Below are 26,182 nucleotides of genomic sequence, written 5' to 3'. Positions count from 1 at the left end.
ATTTTCTTTTATATGATATTACCCTTGTACTTAGCCTAATTAAATTTGAGTCCGGTTGGATTAACCATTATTAATGGAATTTAGAGGATGCCTAGCACCTTCCCTCTAGGTTAGTTGAACCCGTACCTAGAATCTTTTTGGTTTCGTAGACTTTAAAAACAAATCAACTTTAGATAATTACTTTAATAAACTTTAGGTGTCCTAATTCACCATAAATAATTAGGTGGCGACTCCTAACTTTAAATAACTCCGGAATTACCGGGATGTTGTAAACTATTTTGACCCCAGTTAACATCGGGTATAACAGCTCTTTCCAAATGGTTGGAGAAAAAGAATTGAACAGTAGGTTGGTTCGGAGTGAAAAAGAGTTCAAGGCATTCAATTCCCGAATAGATCAAATCCCCATAGCCCCGTCAGTGTTAAAGGGACCAGATTCAAAAAGATATGTGCAGCTTCCATACCCGCCAAGTGCAGCACCTAAACTCATTCCAAAGAGGTTTAAGATGCCGGATTTGCCTAAATACGACGGGACTACTGATCCTCAAGAGCACGTGACCTCATACACATGTGCAGCCGGGTGAAATTGAGTCTGTTTTGCTCAAAAAATTTGGTGAAACTTTGTAAAAAAGGGCAATGACTTGGTATTCTTTGCTCCTGGAACATTCAGTTCATTCTTTCGAAATGCTTACTGATGCCTTTATTAAAGCTCACACCGGGGCAAAGACAGTATCAGCAAGGAAGACGGATATATTTAAGATTGCTCAAGGTGATGATGAATTGCTTAGAGAATTCGTTATCCGATTCCAAAAGGAACGTATGTTATTACTAGCTATCCCGAATAAATGGGCAGCAGAGGCATTTGCCAAAGGATTGAATCCTAAAAGTTCTAGTGCTTCATTAAATTTAAAAGAAAATTTACTGGATTTCCCTACTACAACATGGGCAGACGTTCATAATAGGTACGAGTCCAAAATTCGGGTTGGAGATGACCAGTTCTGATTGTCGGCTGGGTCAACCGGTCGGAGTTGGAATTATGACAAGGTAAGAAGGAATGCTAATTCTGATTCTAGATTTGGAAAAGATAGATATCAGCCATACGGTTAATAGGAAAGATCTTGAACAAGACTAAAAAGGAGTCGGGGCAATCAGTATGAGAGACCAATTCCAGATAGAAAGGGCTACTCTCGCCAGAACAGACGTGGATTGCAGCCCAAGGCAGCAACAGTTGATTCTATTACAAGTAAAACGGAAAATCCAAGGTTGTCGGAGTACAACTTTAATATTAACTTGGCATAATTGATTGCGGTGATAAATAAAATTGATGGTGTGAAACGGCCCAGACCCATGAGAACAGATCCAAGCCGGAGAGATATGAGCTTGTTTTTTTTATTATTATGAGACTCATGGTCATCGGACGATCGACTGTCGGCACCTCAGGGATGAGGTAGCACGATTTTTGAAAGACGGCTACTTAAGAGAATTCTTAAGTGACAGGGCCAAAAATTCACTACCGAAAGCGTATGGACTTAGTGAGGCAAGAGCCTCAGACTGAGCCCTGCCATGTTATTAACATGATTATTGATGAACCCAAGCAAATCAAAAAAGTACCAGAAAGAGACTAAATTGTTCCTTCAGATCAGCAACTGGAAAGGAAGTTATACCAGAGCTATCCCGGAAGCTCAGGCTTAAAGTTAGTAAGTTTCTTATAGATGATGCTAATTGTTTTGGTTGGTCCTATTCAGACGAAGCAAGATCTTTGTAGAAAGAAGTACCTTCAGTTATGAGATGATGAGAGTGCTCGGGCGAAAGACTCCGGAATTAGAGTGGAGGGATGTCTTATCAATAGGAAATAGAAGTATAAGGAAAATTTTCCCTCGTCGTAGTGGCCTGGTGATTTTCACTTTAATCAAAGGTATTGTGGTTTCTAAAATAGCGGTAGCTCCAAGGAGTGCACTGAACATTATTTAGTAGGGTATTATAGAACAATTGATTGAAATAGGTGAAATGGAATTATCGAGGAGAGAGCCATTGACTTACTTCAATCTGGAGTTGTGGAATTAATGATAGCCATCGGAGGCGGAGAAGGAAATGTGAAGTTTCGAGTAATCGATGAGGATAAGGGTTTCAAGGCAGTATGAGGGAAACCTTGGATTCAGGATACAAACGTCATGGTATCAACTCCATCAAGCGGTTGGAATTTCCAACTCCAAAGGTAGTGGAATACGTCCCGGCGAGAAATTTTAATGAATGGAATGTCCGATAGTGGCACAATTGAAGTAGTAAAAAAAAAAAAAAAAAAAAAAGAGGAGGACATAAGCCTATATATATTGAGCGCAACAGAGAAGTATAAGCGAAGGACTGGGGGATCGGATAATATGTCCGAGAAGAAAGTTGAACCCAAAAATTCTCATGATTTCCAGGCCAAGTTCATTTAGGGGTAAGTTTGAAATTTGAACAATTCTTTCTCTAAGAAATTTTTGTTGCAGGAACAAATCTTGGATCACTTCCCAGCAACGATGAAACCCGAAGGCAAAAGGAGAAGCAGAGGATTCATTCCGGAATGCTTCCCAGCAAGAGTGAAGCCCGGAGGCAAAAGAATGACGCAACAATAATTTGGAGGACTTAGGGACCACATGTTGCACTCTTTTCCCTTCGCCCGGTTTTATCCCTAAAAATAGAAAGGGTTTTTCTGACAAGGTTTTTAACAAGGCAGCAACAAACATGTTGCTCTGAATAAAGTTCAAAAATCGATTATAATCTCAAGGAAGCTTCAAGATGAATGGCCGCAAGAAGTTGATTAAGTCAAGAGACGTAGCAACAAACTTTAAAGTCAAGTGTTTTAAGAACTGGGGACTTTGAACCAGACACTAAGTCAAAGTTTGTACTATTGTAATAAATTTATTTCTCAAATGCTTGATTTATAGCAAAAAGAGAATTATATTGGTCAAATAGATTTTTTAACCAGAAGCACTGACTGAGTGTTATTCATATTCAAGTTATATGTGAAACTGTAAGTTTGCAATTAAGCAAATAATGGCTAAATGAATCAGAGACGTCTGATTCATCAGCGTAGCTATAAGGCTTTATTCATAAAAAAAGAAAATTGAACCGGATGATTCATTCCTGGTCAATAACTTAGATGGGAAAGTAATAAACCCCACGAAAATCAAATTTGGAATACATAAAACCCAAATAAGTCAAATCTAGGAGTAACAAAATGCAAAAGGTCAGACTCTTGGATATTTAAATCCGGGAAAATCAGGCTCATAGTCAACTGAGTCCAATGTCATTTAAACTTTAGGAAATTTAATTTTTCCCGGACAAACAACAGGGTTATTTAAAGTTAAATGAGTAAGAATCTGCTATTTTCCCCAAGTTCAGCAAAAAGTATCGCACAAGCACAACCTTTATCAATTAAAAAAAGAAAAGAAAAGGAAAATGAAGTAGAAGAGATGTTTTCAGAAGCAACGAATTCGGTTAAGTAGTGAATATTTACATTACTTGTCTTGCATTAGAATAATGAATTTTTAGAACTATAGATAAGAGCATGACAACAACAAGTGTATCAAAGTCATGTTTGTTTAGTTAGAAATGAAAGATAGCCATTAACTATGACCAAAAAATCCAAGATAAGTGCAAAGGAATTACAATATGTTGTTATCAAACTTCAGAGCCTCAATTGTTCTCAAAAAATTGACATAAGGAATTTTTCCTACATGTTTATGGTAAAACGATACCTATGGGATACTCCTTCTGCAAAAAAAACTCCTTTTGATGGCAAACTTAAGTTTATGGGTTGCTTCCTCTTCAAACCTCTCTGGCGAGGACGAGCAGGGAGCAACCTGGAAAGGTCTTCGATGGACATATCAAGAAGAGCTTCAAAAAGTTGAACTTCTTGAACGTTCTCTTTTTAGGTTGTTGTCCGGCAACCTAGCCTCCGTATTTCCCTAAGAAACCTGATGAGCGAAAATAGCTAAGGTGAAGGGAATGTTCGTTCAAAAATCAAAATAGAAAGAAAGCGGAGCATGAAAACAAGTTGCATTGAGCCAACAGTCATGTTGCAAGCCCAATCTAGGCTCATGATCTGACAGGATTAACAATCAAAGTATGATAAAATCGTAGCAGGAATTGACAGGTGGTCAAATGAAAAAACAAGTAAAAATTCTGATATTGAAGAGTTTAGAGCAACTACAAGTACTACTTTTCCGGAGCAATCCCGGTGGCGGGTGGTGACCTAGAGTCTTCACTTCCGAATTCATTTGCCTCAGGATCCTGGATGTCCTCAAGAGCCATTTCCGCAGCCTCTAAGTCAATTTCTGCTTCAAAGAGTGACATCGGAAGATCAAAATTAGGAGCTCTTTCCTCTTCGAGCGTATCCTTCCTAGTCTCAAGAATGGATAAATCACGACAGTGTCGCAATTTTTGACACCAGGCTCTAACGCGATCACGGGAAACCTCAACACTAAGAAGCTGGCCCCAGATGTTGTTCAAGTCATCCTGGAGCCTAACAACTTTGCTCTACAGACCTACATATGAGGAAGTCAGAGTTTGAAAAGAATTTTTCCGGTCCCATAATGAGTTGTTCGAGTCATCCAAACGCATTTTGAGAGAAGCCTGAAGGGAATCGGAATCCTGACCCTCAACTTGTAACCTCTCTACTTCAGTCCGTAGGTGGTCATTGTCTTCTTGAAGTTTAACCACACGACGGGAAGGAGATAGGGATCGTGCAAGCTCGGCAGTAGAGGTGGCGACGACATGACCCTAAAAATAGAATGGCTAATCGAAGACATTGGGGACTTACGAAGGAATTATTCAAGAAGGCAGAATGAGATGGAGGAACAGATTGGCTAAATGAGCCAAGGAGGATTCTAAGTTGGCAATCGATGATTTCAGATGTAGAGACGAACTCGAAGTTCCAGATTTAACTGGAGGAATGCAACTCCTTTGTGATGGTTTACAAACTGGGAGAGTCGGATTCCTCTGGTGCAAACTAGCAAGTGAAGCCTTGGCTCCCCCGGACACCTTGCTAAAATCATCAGGCAGCTGATCCTAGGCAGCATCAACTCCTGGTTTCTCGTCATCGTCATCAATAAAAACCACTCCGAGTTAAGCGTCTTGTTGAGCTTTGCTCCAAGCTTCCTTTAGCAAGCGTCGAGTGCGCACCCTAGAATCGATTCCCAATGGGGAAATAGAGGCATCTCTTAACTTATGTTTTCGGCTAGAAGAGGAAGCATTAAAGATGCTCGATAGGGAGGCCTGTTGTGTATGGACTCTCCGGGGATTAGGTTTTCAAATCGGAAGATCTACAAAAAAGAAGTGTTAAAAAAAGAGTGGCCGGAAGTTTGGAAGATTGAAATGCGTCTCACCATGGTTCTTGCCTCTCCATCAGTCGGATGTCATGCTCCTTCATGAGCCAATTTGAAGCGTTCAATAATGCTACCACCCATTCGAAGATCCCGACCAAGAGTTCTAGCTCAAGGGGAACTACTGAGGAAAACATAATAACAGCAAGGAAAGGGTGAATGAAGTATGACCCATAGTGATGATTCAAAAAGGAAGGAAAGGGAAAGATCCGTGTGAAGACTTACGAGCAGGATTCTAAGCCTCTGGGAAAGGCTCAAGCTCAAATTGATGGAGATGGTTGGTCTGGATCATGATAAACATGTGAAGCCAACCTCGATCAAAATCATCCTCCGGGTTCACCAGGCTGCGTCTTCCCTATGGGTATAAGTGAACTAACCCTCCTCGGAAAACTCGAGGAGCATATAAATGCATCATATGATCAAAGGAGAAAGGAACTCCGGCTGGATCTGCTAGAAATTGGATGCAATAATCAAGATGCCAGATTTGAGCGACCTGGCACACAAACTCGATACCTGTGGCAGAAGTCCTCAATTATCTGAAGAATAGGAAGGTTGAAACCTATAGCAAAGGGATCGGTATAAACCATAGAAAAACCTTCTGAATGATGGTTTATCCTGGCCTCGCTATCGACGGCAGCAATCGCAATTTTGGGAGTGAAATTGCTATCTGCACGAACTTTGGGGATGGTTTCAGCGGTGATAAACAACTCAATTTCTTCAACATTTTAGTGATGATCGACAACGCTAAAGTCAACATGATATTTAAACCCAACGGGGAGAATATCAGTAGAAGAAGAATTCAAGATGACTTCTTGACTTGTGGGTGAAATTAGAGCCTTTCTAGAGCGGCGTCCAAGGGATGGAGTGTCATTATGAGAAGGAGGAGTAGACATGGTTGAATTTCAACGAAAAAGGAAAAGATGTGGGCAATGAAGGTTGCAAAAAAAGGCGTACTTTGTTTTAAGAATGGAAAAGTTTTGATTGAGTTTGTGGTTTGATTTCTTGCCTTATTTATAACCCAAGCGGGGAAGATGAAACGTTTGATATTCAAAGGGACACAACTTCCAATGAATGGCAGCTTTATGTCAATCGTCTTGATTAAAGGGTTATCGGCGTTTCGAAGTAGATACATTAACTTCAGTTTGACAGGTGCCTTTTCGAATGAATTAGTGGGATGATTCGTTTTCCCACCATTAAGTGATAGGTCCGGTAACATTTCAATTCTATTCCCCAGTATAACTTCATTACATCGGAGAGTGGGGGGACTATCTGTATACACAACAAAATATAGCTCAACACATGGCAAAGTGGTATTGAAGCACGTGGCAGAAGAAGGAGTAACATTGCAAGATGTCTCATTTAATTCGAGTAAGAAGCCCTGGAGACTTTCAGAGCAAATCCATAAAGGTAATAGCACCGGATCATTAATGGCAGATTAACATTATATGACCGGTCCAGACGCGGAGAGAGCGTTACGTTTTAGAATTAAGACAACATTTATTACCCATTATTAGAATTTAATCGTAGCTTAAGAGCTGATATATTTGTACTATAAAAGGAGCCAAACAGCCTTGGGAAAGGACATCGAATAATAATCATTTTACACTCATTCTTTGCAATTCAGTCTTTTCAATTAGCTATCTTATTTATACTTTAGTATCGGAATAGCTCTCGTCTTCTTAGAGCCAGAGCTAATATTTGTTCCACCGGAGGAAACCCCACGAAGGATTTGCTCTAAGGATCAACCACATCGAGGCTTATTTATTCAACTAGTTTATCATACGTGCGTTGCACGTGTCAATGAATCAAAAAATTTATACAAAAAGAATAAATTAAGTAAAATGGTAATGAACATAAGAAAAATTGCTCTTCGAAAATGTTATTCATCAAGAATACGATTGGAGTCCCATTAGGATGTCACTTGTCAATTGCCATAATACTTCGAAGAATGTCCATGAATTTTTTATTAACGTGTAATTGGCTTTTCTAACAATTTATGTAAGGCAGAATTTTAATTGATTCTTAAGTCCTAAATTTAGGTACATAATCCAAATAAGTAAATGTTTAATAACTATTTTTCAATAGATTTTCAAGTTCTAAATATTATGAAAATAATTAAATGACTATTTGTGTAGTGTGAACTCTATTTTCAAATGGGAACGACATTTCGATAATCATAATTAATTTATGTTATTTGGTGCAATACTTAGTGTAAATTAAAAAATCTATACAAAAAGAAAAAAATTAGGTAAAATAACGTTAAAAATTGTTCTCATAGATATTAAAATTATGTTATTTATCAAAAATACAATTGGAGTACCATTAGGATGTCTCTTGCCAATTGTCATACTACTTCAAAGAATGTATACAAATTTTTTACCAACGTTTAATTAGCTTTTTGAACAATTTATTTAAGGAAATTTTTTAATTGATTTCTAGGTCCTAAATTTTAGGTACATAATCCAAATAAGAAAATAAAAATAATTAAATGACTATTTTATTAGTGTGAAATCTATTTTCAAAGGGTCAATAAGAGGAACGACATTTCGCTCATACTAAATTAATGTAATTTGGTACAAATACTACGTATAAATGAAAGTGTTCTTCAAAAATATTTCTCATAGATATTTAAAAAAATATATGTTATTCATCAAGAATACAATTGGAGTACCATTAGGATGTCACTTGCCAATTGCCATACTACTTCAAAGAATGTATACGAATTTTGTACTAACATTTAGTTGGCTTTTTAACAATTTTATTTAAGGCAAAATTAATTCAATTTAAAAAGCAAAAGGCACGTGTTTGCTCCCATATTTTGTGTAATTTATCAACTAAAAGAGGCAAAAAAAGAAGATGAGCGTAAAAAGGAAAAAAAAGAAAATGTTGGTAATACATGACTTCTTTTTACATGTATATAGTGAACTTTTTTCATAATTGTCGATTTCCGGTGCCTCTTCACCCAGTATAACAAAATATCGTAATTGTTATGACACGAGATTACAAAATAAAATCTAATAACTTCAATGAAATAATCTCCATAGTTAAAACTAAATGCGAAGATAGAATTTAAGTTCTTTACTACGTCTTATCAGTCATCTACTACAAACACTTTTATTTGTGAAGAACACTGAAACAAAGTGAAATTGAAATCATGTCAGTTGCATACATAAAAGATGATAAGGAAAGATTGAAATAAAAAAGCACCATATTTGTCACCTTTTTTCAATAGCATCACACCTTATTTTTCTACTGCACACTATTTTAATTCCTTAAACTTGTCCCCGTGCTTTGAAAGTGCTCTATATTACCTGATATAGAGTATGACTTAGCTCTCGCCTTGCAGTATGTACTTGCTGTTCCAAAGCAAAATTGTATATCCTCAAACCGTCTCACTCCTACAAGAAAAATATAAACCTAAGATTTTAGACCTATCAATAAAAAGATAGTGAGTTTTATATAACTATAAAGGAACTAAAAAGAAACCTAACATTGCAGGTTCACGTTTGAGTCCAACTATCACTAGGTACCCTGAAGAGAGATACGTGAACAAAACCTTCAAAACATGAAAGAATTAGGTTTGAGGAAAATAGTTGTGCAATTCAAATAAGGAGATTTTATATAAGGTACAAAGAAAAAAAGCTTTAAACATGCTTATAGCTACAATAAACTGTAAAATATACGATAAGTATACAATCAATTATGAAGTTTATTATGTAAACTACTTGTCAGTTTGAAACTTGCTCGGCAAGAGGTTTATGAGGTGCCTAAAAACAACAAAACAGTTACCGAGACCCTAAGCAAACAACAAATAAGCCATTAAATAGTTCTAATGCTACACCATTGAATAATTCAAATGCTTCGCGAGTAGATAATTCAAAACCCAAAGCTTAGAAAGTCATAATCAAAACATTACTAAATAATGATCATAAATTCTGTAAATATTTAGCAAAAATAAAATAAAATGCAATAAGTACAATATATAGGAGTTTCAATTAAAAGATTAAATTGAAAACCTTAATGAGAATTGAATGCATGGAAAAGCCGAATTTCTCCATAATTCCAGGGTGTAAGACGTAACGGAGTTATCATCATCGACCCACCCGTCTACGATGAGCCTATTCGCTGCTTTCTTTCACTGCAGAATCGCGTAGAAAAATCCTTGTTAACATTTTTTTTTCTACCAAAAAAGAGGAAAAGATTGTGAATCGAATTGCAAATAAATATAAAAGTCAAAGATAAAACGGCAAATAGCTAGGCAGAGAGGTGGTTATAGGAATTCTTATTCATGTGAGATTGTTATAGCTTTAGGACTTCAACAATTTTATAACCAAAATAAGAAATAATACTGTGAACGTTCGGCCGTTTAGGGTTATTGATGACTAACTAATTTAATGACAAATAAAAGGAATCCTAAACCTAAGAGGATCGCAAAGTACTAAATAATTTTTAATAATAAATAAAATCAGTGACCAAAAATTCTAGTTGATTTAATAGTCCAAAATATTAGGGAATATAGGGACTCATTCAAGTCTATCCATGAATTTCTTTGGACGTGCAAAGCAAATTTCTTTTTGTTTTTTGATGAAGTAGATTGTTACTGGAATTAATTGTGATGATAATTAATGTTTGTTTTTGATTTGGACTCCACTAAAATAAAATTATATGGCATTATTATGTTTCCAAAATTAAAAATTGTCAAAGTGAAAAACGACTCAAAAAATAAGTTGCTTTCCAATGCCAAAGTAAAAAACGATTCCAAAAATAAAAGTGAGTTTTTTTACTTTTCCAAAAAAAAAAAATAGTGAAATATTATAAAGATGATATGAATAATAATTTGAGAAAAATAGTAAATGTCAATTTTGTCTATTGTAAAGTCTTTTAACGAAGTGCAAAAAGTTCAAACAACATTTCTAAGGCCCTTCATACTTTTGATATAATACTAGTCTCTATGTTCGTGTTTTGCACGAATATATCTTGCTTCAATACTGTGAATATTTTGAGTCTAACTACTGAATGCCACACTATTTCCTATTCCATCAATATCAAATCTTAGTTTTCTTTTTGTCATATTTTAGGTTGAGGATCCTAAATGTAATAATCTAAAAGAATTGAATAGTATTTTCTTGCTTCATTATCCATCGAGTTTGTATTGAAATGCTTATTGAGGATAGTTTGATCGACCGATGCTACATTAGTTTAAAATTGTCTTTTATAGTAGTACTCTAAGTCTTACTATTGTTAAGTTAGAATTCCCATATTTGATAATTTAAAAAAAGATAAAATAAAAAGTCAATTGTCAGACATAAATATTTCTACTTGAGTGTTTATTTGATCAAAGGTGTAGTGTGATGATTGTAAGAAGGTAATAATCAGCTTGCATTAATCTTTGTCAACTTGTGTATATATACAAAGATCTTAGGCTATAATGAAGGTAACTAGATATACACCTAATCATAATGGTAACTAAATAGTCTTCTAATATATTTACATCAATAAAGATGGTAACTAAATATTTACATATTCTAACACACCCCCGCAGTCGAAGCGGGAGGTTTGCAGACGCTTAGGCTATCGCGAAAATCTTCAAATAGAACAAAGGGAAGACCTTTAGTAAATATATCCGCGATCTAATAGCGCGATGGGACATGTAGGACACGTACATGGCCACGAGCAACTTGTTCACGGACGAAGTGAATATCCATCTCGATATGCTTAGTGCGTTGATGTTGAACAGGATTGCCAGATAGATATATGGCACTAACATTATCACAGTACACCAACGTAGCCTTTCGTATTGGACAATGAAGTTCTAGAAGCAGATTGCGTAGCCAACAAGACTCAGCAACAACATTGGCTACCCCTCGATATTCGGCCTCCGCACTAGATCGAGACATGGAGGCCTGCCGCTTGGAAGACCAAGAAATGAGATTATCACCAAGAAAGACACAATAACCAGCAGTCGAACGCCTGGTATCCGGACAACCACCCCAATCTGCATCCGTATACGAAATGAGAGTGGTGGGTTTAGATGGATAAAGATGCAAGCCATGATCAAGGGTGCCCTTAATATAGCGCACAATACGTTTGAGAGCATTCATGTGGACCTCCATCGGGTTATGCATGAATAGACAAATCTGTTGCACAGCATACGAAATGTCTGGTCTCGTGAACGTGAGATATTGCAGTGCACCTGCCAGGCTGCGATAAAGTGAAGGATCCTTAAACGGTGAGGTAGAGGTGGCACTTAACTTCGGTTTTGTGTCAGCTGGAGTGGCACTTGGCCTACAAGACGACATGCTAGCTCGTTCTATGATCTATTCGGCGTACTTCTTTTGAGATAAAAATAAACCACCTGCATGACGAGTAACTGCTATTCCCAAGAAATAACTGAGTGGTCCCAAATCCTTCATAGCAAATTCAGAGTTGAGAAGTGTCATGATGAACTTGCGAAGATCATCAGAGAAGGTAGTTAAGATGATATCATCCATATACAAAAGAAGATACGCCATATCAATACCTTTTCGGTAGATGAACAGAGAATGATCAGACTTGCTGTGGGTGAAACCAATACTAGAAACATAGTAAGCAAAACATCTGTACCAGGGCCGAGGAGCTTGCTTGAGGCCATATAAGGATTTCTTTAGTAAGCAGACATAGTCAGGATGTGTGGGGTCTCGGAAACCCACGGGTTGATGCATGTAGACAGTTTCCTCGAGTTCACCATGTAAGAAAGCATTTTTCACATCAAGTTAGTGAATAGGCCAAGCATTAGAGAGAGCTAGACTGAGAACAGTGCGGATGGTAGCCGATTTCACCACCGGGCTAAAAGTATCACCACAATCCACCCCAACCTGTTGAGTTTTGCCATCACCTACAAGTCGGGCTTTATGCCTCTCAAAGGAACCGCCAGAGTGTTTTTTATGTCTAAAAATCCACATAGACCGAATAACATGCACATTAAGTGGGCGAGGCACTAACTCTCACGTCTTATTTTTAATAAGCGCCTTATATTCATCTTCCATAGCCATTTTCCAATTCGGGTCACGTAAGGCAGACACGGGGTTACGAGGAAGGGGAGATTTGGACGCATGAGTGATGAAGCTGTATTTTGGGTTAGGCTTGACAATACCATGTTGACTCCTAGTGATCGGTTTTTGCACTGGGAGAGGACAATGGATTGTGGCGGACGTGGGCTGGACAGTGGGGCTGGCGGTAGCAGCTGAGGGTGAGGCAGATGTGGCCGTAGGTGGTGGGCTGCTAGGACCAGTGGGCAGCAGAGTATGGTCACTGGAAGGTGGGCTGGTTTGCGAGGCTAAGTGGTGGATTACATAAGGAGAGGGTCCATTATCCAGAAAGTCATAATGGTGACGATCTAAGGGAGTATGTAGCTTAGGAAAAGGAAATTGGGTTTCATCGAACACGACATGATGACTTATGATGATTTTCTTGGATGATAAATCATAACATTTGTAACCACGATGATGGGATGGATAGACTAAGAACACACATGGGGTGGAACGGGTTTGAAGCTTGTTAATGGTATTAGATGGTAATGGGGGTAACATAGGCAATCGAACACCCGAAGATGAGAATAGGATGGGTCTTTGTGATAGAGTACTTTGAGAGGAGATTGATAGGCTAATCCTTTATGAGGAAGAATGTTGAGGACGTAGGTGGCTATTTGTAATGCATGATGCCAAAACGAAGGAGGTAAAAATGCATGAGTGAGTAAAGTACGAATCATGTTGTTTATTGTCCGAATTTTTCTTTCGGCCTTTCCATTTTGTGATGACTTATGAGGACAGGATAGGCAAAAAGACAAGCCATTAGATTTACAAAACTCCCAGAATGGACCGTTATCAAATTCCCGACCATTACCACATTGAATGTTCTTTATTTCCCGTTCAAATTGAGTGCGAATGAAATTTCGAAAGACTAAGAAAGTGGGAAACGTTTGAGACTTAGTTGATAAGGGAAATGTCCACAAAAAATTAGAGTAATCATCCAAGAACAAAACATAATATTTATGGCCCGAAGAGCTCAAAACGGGAGATGTCCAAAGATCACTATGGATAATATCAAACGGCATACATGTTTGTGAATGAGATGCAACAAATGGAAATTTAATCTGTTTTCCAAGAGTGCAGGAATGACAAACATGAGACTTAATCGGTCCATTACATTTAATGAATTTATTTAGCCTAAGGGAGACGAAAACAGGTGCTCCCGGATGACCCTAGCGATCATGCCACATAAATGAAGTTAAAGCTGCAAAAGACGATGGTGGTGTGGTGGTGATGGGATAAAGCTCGCCTCGACTATCACATCTCATTAGACGCATCCCCGTCCTGTAATCCTTCACAGAACAACCAAAAGGATCAAATTCAATAGAAACTGAGTTATCTGTAGTGAATTTTCAGACTGAGACTAGGTTCTTGATAAGATGAGGAGCATGAAGAACATTTTTTAAAGTTAAGGGTGGGGTGGGGGGGGGGGGGGGCTAAGTTGGTATGACCATAACCACGAATTGGAATTGAATGACCATTTCCGAAAATTATACCACGATTATTGTTCAAATTAAAATAAGACGAGAGGTTACCTTGCGCGGATGTCATATGAGAAGTGGTTGCGGTATCCATGTACCAGTTTGCATCCGGAGGAGTGAGCCCAAGTGTGTGCATCGCTGCCTCGATGTCGGTTAGAGTGGGTGGAATGTCAGTAGAGTAAGCTTGTGGTGGACGTGGCCTAAGTATGCCAGCCTGCCTCTGTTGAGTGTTGGTCCTTGTCCATGGAGTGGTTGGATACGGACAAGGAGGCACAGGCCACGGCATGTAGGGCCACTGCCATTGCTGTGCATTCCCCATCCAAGGCTGCTGCCACTGTTGCTGCTGGTCGTGGTGCTGCTGCCAGCTGCCGCGTCCACCACCGAAACCACCACTGTTTCGGTTGTTGCTGCCCCTATTGCCACCGCCTCTGCCACGGTTCTTTCCACCATTGTTGCTACGGTTTTGATGCCTTTTACCACTGGTATTCTGACGGTTTGGGTGGTTATTTCCAGAAGAGGGATTATCGTCGTAATCCCGAGCAATCATGGTATTAGTGGATCCCGTGGCAAGCTGTTTGGCAAAGCCTGTTTCTTTGAGAATGAGCATGGAACGGGCTTGATAGAAGAGAGGAAGAGGATTGCTTTGACGAATGAGTGTACCCACCCCCTTATAGGCATCAGTGAGTCCGGCTACCATTTGAAGGACGAGGCAGTTGTTGGAGACTGGAGCACCGACGTTCTTGAGTTGGAAAGAATCTTGAGTCGTTGACAATACGCGGAAGCATTAGGGAAGTCCTCCATATTAGTGTGAGAAAATTCATGCTCAAAAGTGACGGATCGAGAATTTTTGTTGTCTTGGAATATGTCACGCAGCCTATTCCAAGCTTCCATGGCTGTGGAGTCGGGTTCAAGGATAGTATGCAATAGGTCAGTAGAGATGGTAGTATAAATCCATTGAAGAACTGTGGCATCAAGAGTCGACCATAACTCTTTTTCAGCATCGGTTTTGGGCACCTTTTCTTTCCCGGACTCCGGTGGAATGATATGGTGGAGGACTCTGTGGGATTTGGCATGGATTTTGAAGAGTTCCACCCATGTCCCATATTGGACGTTTTCCATCTCAAGAGTAATGGAGATGTGATTTTTGATGTTGGAGACAGCCAAAGCTGGGTGGAAGAAGGACTTGGTGGAGTCAGATGAGGAGGAATCAGTCATGGTGGCTGATTGTAGGAGAAAGATGATGAGGTTGACGCAGAGATGGAGGAAGAGAGAGAGGAGCATAATCGTGCCCTAGTCTGATACCACGTAAGAAGGTAATAATCTGCTTGCATTAATCTTTGTCAACTTGTGTATATATACAAATATCCTAAGCTATAATGAAGGTAACTAAATATACACCTAACCATAATGGTAACTAAATATTCTTCTAATATATTTACATCAATAAAGATGGTAACTAAATATTTACATATTTTAACAATGATAAATGTGATTGAACTTGCAATTATTTATAGCGCTTATGGCTGAGTTACCCGACACATATCTTCAATTTTTTTTTTTTAATTGGACTAATGAGATTGTTTTCATCTATACAGATTACACGTGTCCTTAATTTTATTTTACATACACTAAAACTATTATCTTAGTTTTATTTTTCTTGAGTTTGCTAACTTTTTAAAATTCAAAAAATTAATTATTTTGTTTGAAATCAGTTAACTAATAATAAGTAAGTAGGAGTCTTTGTCTTCTAATAACTCAATTTTTATTTTTATTTTTTTTTAAAAAGAAAGAAAGTAAGGGAGTACATTGGGTTGTAGAAGGATTTTAATTTTTAGTTGAATTTGAAGTCCTAGATATTAGGGGAAAATTAATATTACAATTTTATCCAATATGAAATTATTATTTAGAGAAAATATCAACTTAAAAGGGTATAAAAGTCGTTCAATATTTAAAGGATATTTTGATCAACCAACATTTATATTCATGCTTTTAAAATAAATATAGATCATAGATTATTTAACCTTCAATATATTTTTACCTGACTGATTATAATGATTAACATTGATTTTATTTCATTCATTCATAACAAAACAAGTTACGAATCCTTTAAACCACAAATAAATTCAACAGTTCTCTTTTTAGGGTAAACAATAAATTGATGGATTATTTCTATGTCGGGGGATTGCAGGACTATGCCGAGTTCGGATCCTCTGAAGCTGCAAATTTATCTATATGAAGGGTCCATACTCCTTGTTGAGCTATTCCCATAATGCAAAGAAGTTTTTTTTCAGCCTCAAGATGAATATCAATGTTAAAGTCACCTATGAATCCGCCAAGACTTGCCTACTTGAATGCTGTCCTCGACAGTCGACATGGAATAATATGTCATATTCACTCAGTTTTACGGTCCATTATCTACTTCACCTGAGAGTTCGAGCTTGTATAATGGTATGTAACGTATCATCTCTAAGAGCTGAAATCTTACTCATTAACTTAATAAGTACTAACAAAAGAGTAGATTGGACAATATTGGCAATAGTACTATTGATCCCCACCTCGCTAAACTTCTTGCAAGTTCGTCTAGAAAATGACAAAAATAGTCCTTTATGTTTGAGGGTAAATTTAAAATAATTTATACGTGCAGTTTTGGTCCTTTTAGCTGGTAAAAAGCAAGCACTTTTGATATATGTCAAATGTTTCATTAATAAAAGTGGACTGTGAAAGTCTCCGAGCCCAGCAGCACCAAAAATCAGAAATATACCAAATTTATCATAAATTACTACATCATAGAAAATGCACCGGATACTAGAAATAGCATAAGATTGCAAAAGCTGCACATCTAAATGGTAATTATGAGAAGAAAGATTTAACGAGAAGCAACATGAAAGGTCTATCAGATTTGGTGACATGAAAAGTCTGTAAGATTAAATGGTAACTGTAAGAAAAAAGTTTAACCAGAAACAACATGATAGGTCTATCAGATTACAGAACCTGCAGCACCAAAAATCAGAAATAAACCAAATATATCATAGATTAATACACCTCAGAAAATGCACCAGATACTAGAAATAGATCAAAATAGCAAAAAATTGCAAAGGCTACACATCTAAATGTGAGTTTTCATTTTTTTTTTTTTTAATATTTACCATTAAATCTAATAGCCATATATAATTTGTTAAATATTTGACGGTGACAAACTTAAAAAACCAAAGCTATTAAAAATATATATTTAAGGAACTAAATTAAAACTACCCTAACATAAGGTCCATTTTGTTATTTTCTCCAAATTCATCAATGACATGCGTAGATTGTCAATGATTATGTATACATGGAGGTGAAAATAGAAGAGGTGAAGTTAATTTTTTTTGGGAGGAATTAGGATATTATGCTCTTGTCTATATTACATTGTAATTAATGATGTTCCAACAATTCTAGTAACTAAACTATCACATATTTATTTCAGAACATATACCATCCTAGCTGTTTATGTGAATTGAAATTGACCATCAAAACATAGCTACTGTTCAAGAGCACGAGTTGGAATCATATCTTTGAAATCCTAAAATGTCGCATGTTCATGCATTTAATTTTAAGCCTCGTGTAAAGTGTTGTGCTTAATTGACTATTGAAAAAAGAGACAGTATAACGTTTGAAGATCAACACTGTAACAGATACTCTTTTCGTCCCATTTTAACTATATATCACTTTAGATTTTAAGAATTATTTCAAAATAATTATCACTTTAGAAATTCATGACTAAACTAACATTGTTTCCAACTTGAAAACTATACCCTTAACATTAAAGAAGTAATTCATTTTAATATTGCTCAATTTTTAAAAAGCATCTTCTCTTATTAATAAATAGCGATAACTTAGTAAATTATATTTTATATCTATAATTTTTCTTAATAGACGTGTGAAAAGAACTAAAATAAAAGTTAAAATAGGACAGCTGAAATATTGGTTTAGGGCTTTAGGCTGAGAGATGTTGTAGGATCTTAACCAGGGGCGGATCCACCCTTTAGGGTGGAGGTGGCATGGCACCCTCTAGATTAATAATTTTTTTTATATACCTATGTTATAATTTGCTTAAATTAAGTTAAATATTTGATCCTGCCACCCCCAGTCGCAAATTAGACAAAGATCCCATGACCGGTAGACACAAGTTTGAATCTATTTGAACATTTTCGACTCTCGTTTTTCTTTGTGCTTTTTAGCTCCTTTGTACCAATAATTCCCTTTTCGGCTTTCCCAATTTTCTATTTATCTTTTTATTATTTATATTGTCTTTCCTCTATTGTATTATTTTATCTGTGATCTCTAGCGAGAACACACAAATAGAAACTTCAAAATCCCTTAAATTAAGCATTTTTCGTAATCTCAAAGCTGTGAGTATTTAAATCGAAAAACTTGGGTTTCAATGGGGATTGAGATCAAAATTCAATTTATTTTTATTTATTATAATTTCTTTTGTTTATTACTCCCTCCGTCCATGTTTACTTGTCTATATTTGACTTGGGACACACTTAATAAGCAATAAATAAAATGAGAAATGAGCAGAAGTACTTAATAATAAGGGTAAAATAGGTATAAAATGGTAAATTATGTCTTGGTTGTTCAAACTACACAACTTACGAGTAAAAGTGGACATATATTTTTAGTATAGTGGACAAATAAAAATGGATGGAGGGAGTGTATTATAAAAAATTGTGATATTCTATAATTGTTAAATTCAATTTAATTCACTTTACTACTTAAATTGTGATGGAAATTTCGTAGGCATTGCTTAGAAAAAACATGAAATTTATGATTTATTTTTTGAGAACTTGTAGTTTATCTAATTCTACATTTACTTATGGGGTGTAACTACCTATTGAAGAGTTTTTCTATTATTTTTCTTATTTTGATTGATGTAATTCTCTTATTGAAGATGCTATTTTACTTGTGCAAGTTCATTTTTTAATAGACATAAACAATGCAAGTCCCTTGGTGAAAATGTTGATTTTACCTTGTTGTTAATGGGTGTGATTCTTTGTTTAAGATGTTAATTATGTTCGTTTCTTGATTTTTGAGATGTAATTTTCATATTTGCAAATAAAAAAAGACTTATTAAGTTGACCCGAATAAACTAAAAAGAGATGGACCCGACTCAACACGTTCCTAACAAGATATATATTGAAGAAAATTATGACACCCAACACGTTCAAATCCTAAATCCGCCTCTGATCTTTAACGATCTCACTAAAGACACGTAATCTTTCTTATTTCAACTTAGAATCCTGAAGCGGCAAAATAGTGTCCAAGAGTCACTTTGTGAGAAAACGCGTATATAATCATAATTCAGTTTCAAATAGTGTCCAAGAGTCACTTTCTGAGAAAACGCGTATATAATCATAATTCATTTTCCAAAATGAATAAATACTAAAAGCTATCAACTCTAGCTTGAGATTCTAGTGAAAAAGTCAACCTTAGTAAACTTTTGAAACGTTAACTGAAGGGAAAAGTACGTCTATATATATATATATATATTACTATATGTAATAAGAGACAATCCAAATATTTTGTCGTCCTTGGTTGGATTCCAACCAGGCTTTTTAACCAAAAGGCTCCCTCCTATTGATTTGCCCCCTAAATTTATCCTTTATTGCTTGAGCTACTATAGGGTATGATACAAAGACAAGGGACACAAGTGGAAATTCACTGTTGTTATACTTTATGAGTTATATTGTGGCCGTTATATTATTGACAAAGAAATAAAATGTGGGTCCCCTTGTGGTATGTGGATGATGTTGATGGTTATTTTTTTTCCAGGCTCTTTGCTCCAGCTTTTTTCCTTTCTTTGATAATAATTGCCAATTTGAGGACTTCTTAGTTATTAAATACCCAAAGAGGTATAAGAGTTGTGATATCAATTATTGCCTTCGAATTGTCTCAAAATAATTGTAATTTAGGAATTCAAGATTAAAGTTAATAATTGTTGTCAATCATGTTATTAAAATTTAAAAAGTAATTCTTTTTAATATTGCTCAATTCTAAAAAAAAATCTAATAAATAAGGATAACTTAGTAAATTATATTTTCTATTTTCTATTTTTCTTAATGGTGTGAAGAACTAAAGCTACCTTTTAAAACCCTTAAAAGTTTAAATAAAGTCTGAATTTTCAGTTGATGTACTTTTTATATCATAATTTTGGTGTGAATTTGAATATGAATTTCTTGATATTCTTACATAAATTTACCTATTAAAAACGGAACCATAAAACACTTCAATTTTTATATTTAACATTATTTGAAAAACATTGGGTGGTAAAAGATAATATAATTTAACTATGTGAATTGTAATAACACCGAACAAATTGTAAAGGGAAGTGAACCTTTCTAACTCTTTTTTTCAAATATTGAAGTATTTGTGCGTATAATAGGTTACTCTACATCTTATAGTAGAAGTTTAGGACAAAGCCGTTAGATTAAACATTAACCTTTAACTCATCATTCATTGTTTAGTCATACCACGGTGTGTGAAGTCCACATGATATATTTTCCTTATAGGTTATTCATAAGAAATTTAATAAACACGCATTAAATGATATTAGATCGTTTAATAGGTATAAGCCTCATCTGAAGTGTGTACATATAAATTTGGCTATTGGAACATGATATTCTCAAAACTTTCTGTAAAATGAAAACAACAAGAGCTTTTATGCTATACATACATTTGAAAAATAAAAAGAAAGTCTATAACAAGAAAATTGTTCTTGTTTAACTTTCAAGTACTTTTGATTGATATAGCATGTTAGAAGTCTTTAGAAAATATTATAGTACTTTTCAATAACATGACGCAACAAAAATAATAAGACAAGTATTGAATACTTTTTAAAAGCAATTGCAAATTTAATTTTTAATATTAGTTTGGGCCCGGGCTTAGCACGGGCCAAACATCACTAGTATATATATATATATATATATATTAACGAGAAATATTTACGAAATGTGACGATAGTTTTCTATTTATAAAACATAACATTACAAACTCTATACCAAATATGTTTTTTTTTTAAAGTATTTTTTTATTTTTAAAAAAATTATTTTTTTATTTTTTATAAAAAACATTTTTTTTCGCTCAAAAATTTGTGTATGGAAGTTGTATGAAATGTGTATATCTCGCTCAAAGCTTAAAAAGTTCGCTCAAAATTTAGTGTATGAAAACGGTATGAAATGTGTAGGTCTCGTTCAAGGCTTAAAAAATCCATTCAAAATTGTGTGTATGAAACAATATAAAATTTGTATCTCGCTCAAGGCTTAAAATTTCTCTCACATTTTCGTGTATAAAGTTCATGTTAGATTTCTGTAAAATTAATACAACTATAACAACATTGTATACAACTTTGATACAACATTCAAGGCTTAAATAATCGCTCAAATTTTTGTGTATGAAATGTATATATCTTGCGGCTTGAAAAGTTTGCTCAAATTCCGTGTATGAAAAAAGTGTGAAATGTGTATATCTCGATCTAGGCTTAAACATTACGCTCAAATTTTATGTGTGAGAATGGTATGAAATGTGTATATCTCGCTCAAGACTTAGAATTTCATTCACATTTTTCATATATAAAATTCATATTAGGTTTCTGGAAAATTAATACAACAACAACAACATTGTAACAACTTTCATACAATATTCAAGGCATAAAGTTTTCACTCACAATTTTGTATGAAAATGATATTAATAATTTCGCTCACACATCCACATTTCATACAGCTTTCATACACAAAAAGTTGAGGTAATTTTTTAAACCTTTGAGCAAAATTTTTTTTAATTTTTAAAATAATTTTTTTTTAAAATAAAAATTATTTTTTAAAAAAGTTTAAAATATTTTTTTTTAAAAATATATTTTTTGAAAAAAAATAAAAAACGAAAAATATATGAAAATCCATCATGTTTCGTAAAATACCGTTATGTTTTATAAATAAGGAAAACTATCTATATATTTTGTAATAAAGAGTCTTAATTATAAGTAGGTACCCTATGTCATTTTCCCTCAACTAAAAGCTATCGTGTCACTCTATCTGCCTTGATATTAGGGAAATTTTCAAACATATACAACCCAACATAAAATTTAGCGCTACATAACCATATTTTCAATTTATACAATATTATTTGGAGGAAAGCATTATACATAATGTATCAACCTTGTATAAAAGTGCATAATAGTGTATAAAAGGTGTTTGTACATAAATATGGGCAATTTGCATGATTGTCCTTATTCAGGAATGGTCTTTAATTTTTGCCCCTCAAATTTCTGGTCTTTAATTTTTGCCCTTTGCCTAAAAACTCATGAGTTCCGAGTTCGAACCCCCGCACAGTCAAATTTTTTTTTTAAAAATCGCAAGGTAGAATTTGGATTCGCAAGGCAGAATTTACTTGTTAAACTCTTCCTTAAGGCAGAGTTTGCCTTAAGGTATCAAACTCTCCCTTAAGGCAGCATTTGCACTTTATAAGGCAAAGTTTGCTACCTTAAGGCAGAGTTTGCGTTTAGGCATAAGGCAAACTCTATCTTAAGGTAGAGTCTGAATTCAAAACTCTGCCTTGCGATTTTTTTAAAAAAAATTTTGACTGAGCGGGGGTTCAAACCCCGAACCCATGAGTTTTTACGAGAAGAGCAAAAATTAAAGACTAACAATTTGAGGGGATAAATCAAAGACCAGTGCCTTTGAAGGGAAATCCGCACAAAAAAATGCATAAACATGGGCTAATCTGGGTAACAAACTCAAAATATGGGCTACACGAAGCGTAAATATTTTCTCCCAGTAGACATAAAGCGTAATTTTCCCTTGATAGTTCGCAGGAATGCCCTTATTTTGTAGTTTTTAATTTTTGTCCTTCGATAGAACTCCTTGATTTCGAGTTCGAACCCCGCTCAGTCCAAACTTTTAAAAAAATTTGCAAGGGAGAGTTTGGATTGAAACTCTACCTTCAGGCAGAGTTTGAAACTGTACCTTAAGGTAGAGTTTGCAGTCAAACTCTACCTGATCAGGCAGAGTTTGACGACCTGAAAGCAAAATTATGCCTTAAGGCCTCACTTTGGCCCGAATAGGCCTAACTTTGCTACAAAACTCTGCCTTGCGAAATTGTCTTTTTTTTTTTTTTTTTTTTTTTTTACTGAGTCGGGATTCGAACCCCAAAACTCATGATATTAGGCGAAAAGGCCAAAAATTAAAGACTACCAATTTGAGGGACAAAAATTAAAGACCAGTGCATTTGAAGGGCACTCGGCACAAAAAATTGTTAAGTCTGGGAGAATAACTTATACATACATAAGAATAGAGTATATTTACAAAATATGACGATACTTTTCGGTTTACAAAACAAACCAATAGATTTCTTACAAAACATATACGAAAATTTGTATATGAAAACTGTATAAAATGTGTATATCTCGCTCAAATCGTAAAATTTTCTCTCAGAATTTTGTGTATGAAAATTGTATGAAATATGTATATCTCGTTCAAGGCTTAAAAATTTCACTCAATGAAAATTGTATGAAATATGTATCTCTCGCCCAAGGTTTAGAATTCTCATATTTTTCGTGTACGAAAACCGTATAAAATATGTATATAACTGCTTAAAATTTGTAAAAAGTTCATGTAGGTTTTTGAAAATTTAATACAACTACAACAACATTGTATACAACTATTTTTTTTTTGGTAACTAACATGATTTTATTAATCACCAAAGTAAGCATTTACATAACCACAGCCCAGGAAACACACCCGGCTATCTCAAAACAGAAACACCAAATACTCCTAACCTGTAGACAGAGGTGAAAGGAAACTAGTCTCCTTAAATAGGGCGTCATGCTCCTTCACCACAGGTAGTAAACATTAAAACTAATACAGACTCCAACCTACAACTTAGAAAGTCAATCCCTGTATCAAGGATCTAATACCAGGTGAAGCCCTAACATTACATATGAAAGCCACCTCCTTTGCAATCCCCTCCACTGTTCTCTCTTTGTGCTCGAAAATTCTCAGATTTCGCTCTATCCAAATAGCATGTATCACTTCAGCATAAGCAAGTTTAAAGATAGCCACAGCTTGAGTTCTTCCTTTAGCTTGTTATATTGCCCAAGCCAGATGCTGATCCCAACTACTAGCTGAATAATGTTGCCTTTGTAGCCAAAGCAACACCCTATCCCATAATCTTCTAGCAAATCCGCAATACACAAATAGATGATCTTTGGTTTCTAATGGTGCATGACAGAACACACATTCTGCGTCAACTTGAATGCCCCAGTCTAGCAACCTGTCACTAGTAAGTAACCTTCCCTGTAAGTGAAGCCACATGGCGAACATTGCATTAGCTCTCGCATCATTCTTGAACATGAAACACTTCCAAGGCACTCTTATTGTGGGTTCAAGTAGCTGTAGATACACATGTCCGATGAACCTCTTGCCTTGTACATTCTGCTGTTGGATATTCACTAAAGTTTGTCTGGCTTCAAAAATCTTTTTCAATAACCAACTAGCCTGAGAAGGAATAGGACATAGGTCAATCTGCTAGCCTTTTATATAGTACATATGGACCCATTTAATCCATAATTTATCCTACTTGTGGGCGAGGTCCCAATAGGATTTAGTTAATGCAGCTCTATTCCAAATTTTCAAATTTATTAGTTGATATTCATACAAATTTATTTTCTAAATCAACTATTTTAACCATGGTCAACAATTTATCCCTATCTTCCTTCTTTCTCTGCCAGACTCCAACCTGCCCGTTTCCCTTCTAGATCGATAAACAATAGGAGATTGAAATTTTTTAACACCAAGTCATAACTCAAATCAGAAGTAGAGGGTTCCTCCGATGGTATATTCGGTGAAGATTTTGAAGTGTTTGGATAAATTTCATGCTGAAGTTGCTTCCATGGAAGACCCATATGTATTGAAGAATGAAATTTGATGGCTTCATTCTCTCAATACTTTTTTTCTAAATTTGCATTTTTTTCGGATACTTTTTTTTTCAAATCGTGTTTGTTTAGATCTGCCATCGGAGCGTGGCCTGAACTCGCCAAAGAAAACGTCGGAGAAGGGTAGAAGGGGAAGATAAGGGTGAGGCGGTGAGGAAATGGAGAATGGGGAGAAGGGAAAAGGAAAGGTGAGGTGTGGCTCTCTATTGTGGATGAAATAGAGAATGGGAAAAAGGAAAGGGAACGGTGGACTTTTATTTTTTTCAGATCCGTCATGTTTTGTAATTAAGTTGGTATATTTTGTAAATAAGATAAAATATCCTTATGTTTTGTAATATAGAGTCTTAAGTAGTATTATTAGGTCATTTTCCCCCTTTATTAACGCTTTTTGGGCCAACTTGGGTATACCTTTTTTATTGACGCTCTTTGGCTAACAATTTTATTATGTCTTTCGAAAGTTATGGATTTTTAGCTTAAGAGTTAATTAGGTTTAAATAAATAATTAATACTTATTACGTTGATACTTCTTTTAAAATCCAAACTACCATTTTTTTCACTGAAAATCATAAAGGGTCTTTGACATATATATACATCTTAAGGAGAAATATTTACGAAACGTGACGATAGTTTTATATTTACAAAACATAACATTACAAATCCTATACAAAACATGCTTTATATTTAAAAAAATATATATATATTTTTAAATTATTTTTTATTTTTTAAAAATCATTTTTTAAAAAAATATTTTTTTATTTTTTTTTAAAAAATATTTTTTTTTAATTTTTTTTTTTTTTTTTTTAAAATTAATATTTTTTTTTTTTTGCTCAAAAACTTATGTATGAAAGTTGTATGAAATGTGTATATCTCGCTCAAGACTTAAAAAGTTTGCTCAAAATTTAGTGTATGAAAAATGTATGAAATGTGTATATCTCGTTGCTCAAGGCTTAAAAAATCAGCTCAAAATTGTGTGTATGAAAACAATATGAAATTTGTATCTTGCTCATGTCTTAAAATTTCGCTCACATTTTCATGTATAAAGTTCATGTTAGATTTACGTAAAATTAATACAACTACAACAACATTGTATATAACTTTGATACAACATTCAAGACTTAAAATAATCGCTCAAATTTTTGTATATGAAATGTGTATATCTTGCTCAAGGCTTAAAAAGTTCGCTCAAATTTTATGTATGAAGAACGTATGAAATGTGTATATCTTGATCAAGGCTTAAACATTATGCTTAAAATTTTATGCATGAGAATGGTATGAAATGTGTATATCTTCCTCAAGACTTAGAATTTC

The 26,182-nt window shown here is 35.0% G+C and overlaps 1 protein-coding gene across 1 annotated transcript; it reads right to left on the bottom strand.

Moving 5' to 3' along the window:
• Positions 1-14,601: 14,601 nt before the first annotated feature.
• LOC132047557 (uncharacterized) lies at positions 14,602-15,126 on the bottom strand. The gene has a single exon (XM_059438585.1). The coding sequence runs from the start codon at positions 15,124-15,126 to the stop codon at positions 14,602-14,604; it is 525 nt and encodes a 174-aa protein (XP_059294568.1).
• Positions 15,127-26,182: the final 11,056 nt, after the last annotated feature.

Source organism: Lycium ferocissimum, chromosome 2 (genome assembly GCF_029784015.1).
Source record: "Lycium ferocissimum isolate CSIRO_LF1 chromosome 2, AGI_CSIRO_Lferr_CH_V1, whole genome shotgun sequence".
Lineage (NCBI taxonomy): Eukaryota > Viridiplantae > Streptophyta > Magnoliopsida > Solanales > Solanaceae > Lycium > Lycium ferocissimum.
The sequence above is the reverse complement of the archived record's forward strand: the minus strand, read 5'-3'. Positions and strand labels throughout refer to the sequence as shown.

Excerpts from the sequence above, each read along its gene's own strand:
- LOC132047557 (XM_059438585.1), bottom strand. The coding sequence starts at position 15,126 with ATGACTGATTCCTCCTCATCTGACTCCACCAAGTCCTTCTTCCACCCA.